General features: G+C 31.2%; 1 protein-coding gene across 1 annotated transcript; it reads right to left on the bottom strand.

The window, feature by feature from the left end:
• Positions 1–1,348: 1,348 nt before the first annotated feature.
• Positions 1,349–4,741, bottom strand: LOC139874725 (axial regulator YABBY 1-like). Its single transcript, XM_071862133.1, has 7 exons — positions 4,534–4,741; positions 4,158–4,331; positions 3,607–3,721; positions 2,771–2,819; positions 1,930–2,005; positions 1,706–1,783; positions 1,349–1,538 (listed from the first exon to the last, which is right to left on the bottom strand). Exons 1-7 carry the CDS (start codon positions 4,648–4,650, stop codon positions 1,467–1,469), a joined length of 681 nt encoding a protein of 226 aa, XP_071718234.1. The 5' UTR covers positions 4,651–4,741; the 3' UTR covers positions 1,349–1,466.
• Positions 4,742–8,049: the final 3,308 nt, after the last annotated feature.

The following is an 8,049-nucleotide window of genomic DNA, read 5'->3' as shown; positions in this document are numbered from 1 at the left end:
ATATCCAACGTCAGTTTGAGGTTTTTTTTTTTTTAATTATTATTATTGTTGTTATCGTTTGGTTATGAACATATCTGGAAATGTTAGGCAACGAGAATGAAACTTTTGCGGAACAAGTTAAGAAGCTTAATCGCGAAATGTTAGGGCCTTTTTTCACATCAATTAGGGCACTGAAATCTCGGGACCGGCCCGTCCCTGCATATAGATACATATTCATACGCATACATTAATCACATAATCACACACATACACGAATTCAAGTATTTTCAGCTATAAGCCCTATCGTGCTCACATCTTATTACTGTTTTAAATGATATGGAGATAAAACATAATAAAAGATGAAGTCAGTTGGGTTAAATAGAGACAGTGGCGGAGCCAGAATTTAAGGTGATTGGGGTCACATTATATACTTAAGATTAAGTTTATCGAGTTACGAAATTTATGATTAATAATACTGATATTTATATAAATTAAATATATTATAGAGAAATGTATTCGGTTTAAATTGATATTAAAAATATCATTTAAAATATGATTTTTCTAACAATGGCTTTAGAGTAAATCAAGTCAACATATAATTACTTTACTATGTATAAAATTTTTGTGCAGGTTAACGGTATCGTTAGAAAAATCTCTATCTCATAAAGTATTAGTACTAGATGATACGGAGTAGTTTTCATATATATATATATATATATATATATATATATATATATATATATATATATATATATATATATATATATATATATATATATATATATATATATATGGTTATTATTAAATTATTAATTCATTGTCATAACAGTAAAGTATAATAAAACTAAGGCAAAGGATATGCATTCTATACACTTTAAATAAATTCATAAAAAATAACAAATGGAAGGATTTTATCATGCACAAACTACAATATTCAAGTCCAGTAACTTTAAGACACCCAATATGCCACATTGACAATTGCTTAGTCTCATCAAATATCAAATACTAAAGATATATTTCGAGTTACTGATTATTTCGTTGGGGTCAGTTGACCCCATCACTTCGTATGTGCCTTCGCCTCTGAATAGAGAACGCTGTTAACAAAGGTTTAATTAGTAGGTGTGGCATCCTTCAAAAGGATTTCGACAAAGTAGCTAGGATCCATGCATGATCCTTGAATCATATCAGTGTCAAGAAACGGTGAAGATGAATTTATCGTTGTGGTGTGACAAGGCAACTATGGATAAAAACTATCCACATTAAATCCGATATGGGTACGGTTGAGCTTTGTAGGTTGATACCATCCATTTTAGAACTCGGTCTAAGAGACTTAAATTTGTATTGAAGACGACTGAATAAAATAAAGAGAACCCCTAATTATTCGGTCTTAATTAGACAATTCAAACAAAGACAAGGCCGAGAAAGTACATGCCAAAACTTTGAAACCCTAGCTAGCTATTTATATCTTATAAGTACTTTTATTATTCCTAATTATAAGGCGTAACACCCGAATTAGCCGTAGCCAGAAAACCGTCTTTCATGAGCAAATCATCTCCTTCCTGCATAACAACAAGTTTTTAAGAGTTAAAAATAACTGCTAATCTAAGTAAAGATTTGCACTTTCTAAGTTTCTCACTAATATTTAAAGATGAACACATAAACATAAACATATGAACTATTATGAAGTATAAGATAAATGTGTTTTGAAAAAGAAAAAATATATTACCAGTTGGCACACATTGGATTTCTTCAGCACGGGTTGATCAGGCAAGAGTCCGAAGTGGATGTGAGGAAAATGGGCCCACTTGAAAAAAACATATATACAAAAGAAAAAAGAATTGATAATTAGAAAAAGGAAACCCTAGTTGAAAAGAAGCCCTAGTAAGATGCTTCTTTGGATTTAGGCTACAAATTAAATGAAGATTTATTATTTTAATTAATTAATCTTACATTCTTTGCAGCTGCACTGAAGGCTTCTCTGTGACTGATATCAGGGTTTCCTGCTTTGATACGTTGGATCTCTTCCCTGCAATGTATATTATTTAACTCTAATTAAATTAAATTAATAAAAAATGCTAGCTTTTCACATATCTATGCAATTCATTATTTATCTACGGTATATATTTTGTATTGTATTCCTAAAAGCTTCATCTGTAAGGTGGAACTTTGAATATACAAGTCCCTATCTTTTTTGGAGAAAGCAATTGATTTGATATACATTTAATTACTGTAAAAACAATTTTTAACAATTACAACAGTGCTACAAATTTAATTAAACAATAGTGTTACAATGTTGTTTTCTTTACTAAAATAAAGATTACTATCAAACTTAAAGAATTTTCATCAATAGATGAAAAAAAAACGTGTATCAATAGTGTTACAATTAATAACATGACATATGAACCATTAATTATCAATGTAACCAAGTACATTGTTAAAAAGTTCATATTTTGATGGAGCACGATTTACATCGTACTAAGATATATATTTAATTAATTGTACTCTACTGTTCATAGTACATTTTCTGCTTAAAAATTAAAATCACTGGTACTTTGAAATTTCAGATTTGACGTTCATTTTTGTTTTTTATATTCTAATATGTTTATCAAACATTTGGTTGGTTACATATAGATCATAATATGATGTGCAACAAAAACAATATTGAAACTATTAAGATTGGAGTTGGTACCCACATGTTCCTTTATTTAGTTGTACAATATTATATAAAAATCCATACAAATATTTCATGAAATGTAATATTTTTTTGTAAAGGTAAAAAATAAATGCTTACTTGATGAATCTGTTGTAAGCAGAAGGCACTCTTTGGCGTTTTTCTGGAGCTGCAAATAGAAGACAAACATAAGGACAAAGTAAACAGATACGTAGTATTATAAATAAATAAATAAAATTTCACTATTTTACAAGACTTCATATCTCTCCTATCATAACATCATCATTATCTTCATCCATCAAAAAAATTCTAACCATTTTATTTTATGGGGTATATACTTTTCCGATTTTCAAACACATGCAAACCAAAAGCAAATAAAAAGGACATAACATTAAAGTCAATGCAAACTCTAAAATGTGACAAGACATAGAAAGCAGAGATAATATTGTACTCTAAAAGCTAAAGAAAAAAAGTAAATAAAAGATTAAATTTGAGTAACATAATGTGTTTGGGATAGAAAACTATAGTGTGTTTGCTTTTGTTAACTTAATTAGCTGTTGTCTTGACTAAAAAAATTAGGGTTTCCTTGAAGATCAGTGATGTATATCAGAAGGAAATTTGTGAAGTAAAGTTACCTTTTTGGTTGTACACAATTTAAGTTTCAGAAACAATATAGAAGAAGGGATGATATGAAATAAAAACTCAAGAAAGACAGTTTTATTGTTACCAAATAAAAAAATAAAAATTGATGTAGAATTGTTGATATACACACTGTAGTATTTTAGAAAGCTTGTTTCATTTTTTTCAAAACCACTCATGTTTAGAAGCAGATGGTTAATTTAGTGCAAGCCAAATTAGTGAAGATACATTTTTTTTTGGTTGTACAAATAAGACAGTAATGTGTAGCTAGTTAGTTTACCACAAAACTCTAAATTAAAAGGACTGATTAATCTTACGTCTGTTTGCCACCGGAGGTAATTTTGGAAGCTCATCAACTCGAACGGGTCCGAAAGGCTCGGTTGGGTTTGGTTGATTCATGAACCAGTTAGATGGGGCATTTCTTATTTCCTCCTGAAAAATTTTCAAAAGTTAATTAAAGTAAATTAATACACTTAAAAAAATTAGGTTTAAAAAATTTAGTGTTTACAGTCTATGATTCCATTTGAAACCCCAAAAATGCAAAATGTAGAAATTGGAAACAAGCCCCACAATCCAACAGGAAAAAGAGTTAGAACTATGGGAATCAAATCAAATCAAAGCAAATAACTTAACAAAACAAAACAAAAAAAAAAAAAAAAAAAAAAAGGAAAATAAATTGCAAAACCCTAAAGATATGTTTACAGTCTATGATTCCATTATTATGCTTTTGTTTATCAAGAAAAGATTTTGATGAATAAAGTTCATAACTTTAGCAAGATTCAAGAATAAAATTCTCTATTACAGTTAGCAAGATACAAGAATAAAGTTCATAACTTTTTCAGTACTATCTCACTAGTTAATTATATACCATAATGTTTTGAGGGGAGAACAAATTATGGCTAAGATGGAATTGATTAACAGCAGCATTAGCAGCAACAGAAGCCGGAAACAAAAGAGCTTGCATGTTAACCGATAAAAGATTCGTGCAGCGCCCACATCGAACCGTAACAGTAGTGAACAAACTGCTGCAAGGAACACTTACCTACAATATAATATAACCCACCAACACAAAATCATCAAAGGGCTATCTTTTTTTAAATTCTTGAAATTTAGTGACAGTAATAGATACTCCGTAGTAATCAAGAAAGTTCAAGTAATAACTGAACATGAGATATATATAGATTAGATACAGATATAGATTGAGGTGATGATATATATAATGATAGATTGGTTTTGTAGAGTACCACAAGAATAGTATCACAAAAGTTGCATTGGACATAACAAAGTTGTTCGGAGGGAGGAGAGAGGTGGTGGTGGTGGTGGTGATGGTGGTCCGGTGAAAAAGCAGCTGAAGATGACATGTTTTTTTATATTAGTAACTTTTCTAGTCTCTGTATCTCTTTCCTGTTTGATTCTGTTTCAGAGTGTTTGATTTGATTGATTGATAGATAAGATTGACAGATCAATGTTTAAAATGGATTGATTGATGGACAGATTAACCAACTTTAGGATATGATCTGACCTCCTTGTGTTTATATGAGACCAGCCCTTCCCAATCACAGAATATGAGAATTGAGAATGTGAGAGAAAATAGTGGAAGATAAACCACCCACTCTATAGCATCTTCTTAAGATAAACCTCCTTGTGTTTATATATGTTTATTTATTAATCAAAAATTCCCACAAATTGTTTCTAGCTTCTTGGTTTTTAACATACCAAGTTTTGGGGTCAGTCGCGCATTACGGCGACGGACCCTTTATATTTTTTATATTTAACATAATTATTTAGCTTTTCGTTGTACACCACTTATGTTTTAAATTAAATACTTAAACGTTAATAACTTTAACAAAGTTACAAAGAAAATATGTTTCAAATCAATAATTAAAGTCAATCAAATTTGAATATTATTGTTATTTAATATTTAAGTGTGGGAGTAGAAACAAAATTTCTAAAGAAAAAGAGGAAAAAATGTAAATAAAGATTTTAAATAAAATATTTAAAAGATAAAAAAAGTGGTCAATAAAAAAAACTCATATAAATATTGTAAGAAATATTAGATTAAAAAGAAATATAAAAAAAAAAATGAATAAGAATGAGAGGACTAAACTAAAACAGAAAACATTAAGAGGTGTATTGAACAACTTTAAAAATGAAGGATTAATGGGTAAAAGAGTAAAAAAGAAGAAAAAAAATAACAAAACGGTAAAGTGCTACCTGAGAATTGAACCTAAGACCCCTCACTCAACAATAAAGGCGTCTAACCACTGATCCAATTTGGCATTTGTTCTTCAACAGCTCGAATACTATGAATAACCTTAATCAAGATGATAATCTTGACATAGTGGTTAATTGTGTCCACCATCATCGAATAAGTTGGTATGATGGTCATCAGATTCATATGGTTTACTGCTCGAAAGACTTTACTTGTAACTGTTAAATTAGATCGTAGTTTTAGAATCGTTTGAGCATCGGGTATCCAAAACGTTCGGGGAATATCGTAGATGAGGGTTTGTATTTATTGAAACCCTAGTATTGAATATACATATCGACACCATATCTTTCATAACCACTTTCCATAATGATCGGTTACAAAGAAGCAAAGAATCCTGACCATATACGGACATGATTTATTCGTGTGCGCATATCATGATTGCGATATGCGGTCGGTCAATTTTCATACAGATGCACTCATAATAATCGCGCAGGATATTTATTCGGCACGTGAAACTATGCATATCGTTACTACCATCATCAGATATCTAGTTTAGAGGTATTCAACCATGTTTTCGTATCTTCATATGCTTTTACGTTCTCCAACTACTGACTCCTCCCGAAATTTAGAAATCCCCCTCCAGTCGCAACAGTGTGGGGCGTCAGAGGCAGTTGCCCCGTGGCACACTCGGAGGGGCTGAAGTTCGACACAAGGCTTTTTGGTTGTTAAGTTATAGCAGCACTCAAGATATTTTTTATGACTTCCATTCCACTTATCGATGCAGACCCAGAAAAGTGACCGACCAGGGCCCTATTGACGAATGAAGGAGATCCCTTAGGGAGAGGAATTGCGCGTGTGGACAACCTCTAGCCCAGATTCTGACTGAGAGGTGTGAGAGAAAGACAAGCAAGCCCCCAAAGGCATGTGTCGTTGGCTAAGCCCGCACTTAGGATGAGTCGTGCAGGCCGCCTTGAAGATATATCTGATGCACATAGATTGGCCAAAAATAAGGACTTCTCCAAACCATGACTCCAGAGTTAATTACGTATATCCAACACCTTCTGCCTAATTAGATAAGAATTAAATCTTTTAATCCTTGTATAAGATCACCTGTTACACTGACTGCGATGTGAAGGCAAATTTGGTGTTTATTAGGAAAAAAATATAATTATGACGTGACAGTGTCAAATTTTAAAGTTGTGTTATGATGAATGACATATTTGGGGGTCAATTTAGTAGGATTCACCTTTTCAATAATTGTTTTTTGTTATGATTATTAAAATAATAATTAACATTCATTAAATTAAAATACAAACCATTAATTAAATAAATTACATAAAATAAAAAATTACATAAAATAATATTCTACAAAATATATATTACATAACTTAAAATTCCATATATTATAAATTCTAAGATTATAAAAATTCTAAATCCATTCATGGTACGAAAATTTGGAGGAAGGTGTCTGATAGGTTCGACAAGATTGTCCCTTAGTTGATCGGGCAGCCATTTATCTCGTATTTCACTATTAATTATTTCCCGGTCGCTTCCTAACTCGTATTTCTCTCTTAAATAGCCGACGGTTTCATTTCTTCAAAATATTTAGAGTGCTTGGGTATTAATTTCCATTAGTACTGAGATATACCTTGTATCTTTCGAAGAAACAATTGACAGCGCATGCAAAAACGCCTTCAAAAAATTTGGCACATATTTAGGCATTCTCGAAAATTAATCTTCCCATAATTGATTAGTTGCAACTTTATTATCTCTTAGAATGTAGATTCCAGATCATGGTATTCGTGCTTGTGAAGATTGACCAAAGTATCACTCGAAATCCATTATAACTTTGTCAAGAGAATAGATAATTTATTATCTCGAAGGATTCCATTATATAATTTTTTTTGAATAATTTGTTGAGTGTAAAGAATAGTATAGAATTAGAGACTAGAAAGTGTGTATATACAATGTGAAAATAGTTATGATATTTATAGCTGAATAGTGTGTATACAATGTGAAAATAGTTATGGTATTTATAACCTAATAAAATACTTTAGAATTTAGAAATAAAAAAATAAAAGAAATTATTCATTATCTAACGGGAAAAATGCAACATCCAATCAAATGATGTCATGTTGCATCCAACGACTCATTTGTGCGCATTGAGGATGAAACTGACGCTTATCCAGCGTCAATTTGACGCCCCGTAGCGGTTAGGGGTGTCAAAAATTTTCAATTTAGGTTCCACACCCATATGAAGCCCCTAAACATGTGAACTAAGAATCAGTTAATGGTAAACCAAGATTTTGAGGCTTACTAGTTATTTGTGAATTACTAGTAATTTCATTTATTACGTGATAGGGTGTCAGTCAGTTCTAATTGCAACGGTACGACTCTTGCTCAAAATATAATCATTGTTATGTTTGGTAGCCAAATTAGCCATCATATCATATGATCATATCCAACGATACATCCTTATGAATATGCAATTGATTGATGGCTTTTTTGTTTGGTCGTCGGACCCAGGTCCGACCCGCCTGCATCTCGG

This window comes from Rutidosis leptorrhynchoides, chromosome 1 (genome assembly GCF_046630445.1).
Source record: "Rutidosis leptorrhynchoides isolate AG116_Rl617_1_P2 chromosome 1, CSIRO_AGI_Rlap_v1, whole genome shotgun sequence".
NCBI classification, from domain to species: domain Eukaryota; kingdom Viridiplantae; phylum Streptophyta; class Magnoliopsida; order Asterales; family Asteraceae; genus Rutidosis; species Rutidosis leptorrhynchoides.
Note: the sequence above shows the minus strand (reverse complement) of the source record. Positions and strands in the feature narration are given on the sequence as shown.

Excerpts from the sequence above, each read along its gene's own strand:
- LOC139874725 (XM_071862133.1), bottom strand. The coding sequence starts at position 4,650 with ATGTCATCTTCAGCTGCTTTTTCACCGGACCACCATCACCACCACCAC. Across the intron at positions 4,332-4,533 it reads TTTGTGATACTATTCTTGTG|GTAAGTGTTCCTTGCAGCAG; the intron begins GTACTCTACAAA and ends ATTATATTGTAG. Across the intron at positions 1,784-1,929 it reads TCAGTGCAGCTGCAAAGAAT|TGGGCCCATTTTCCTCACAT; the intron begins GTAAGATTAATT and ends GTTTTTTTCAAG.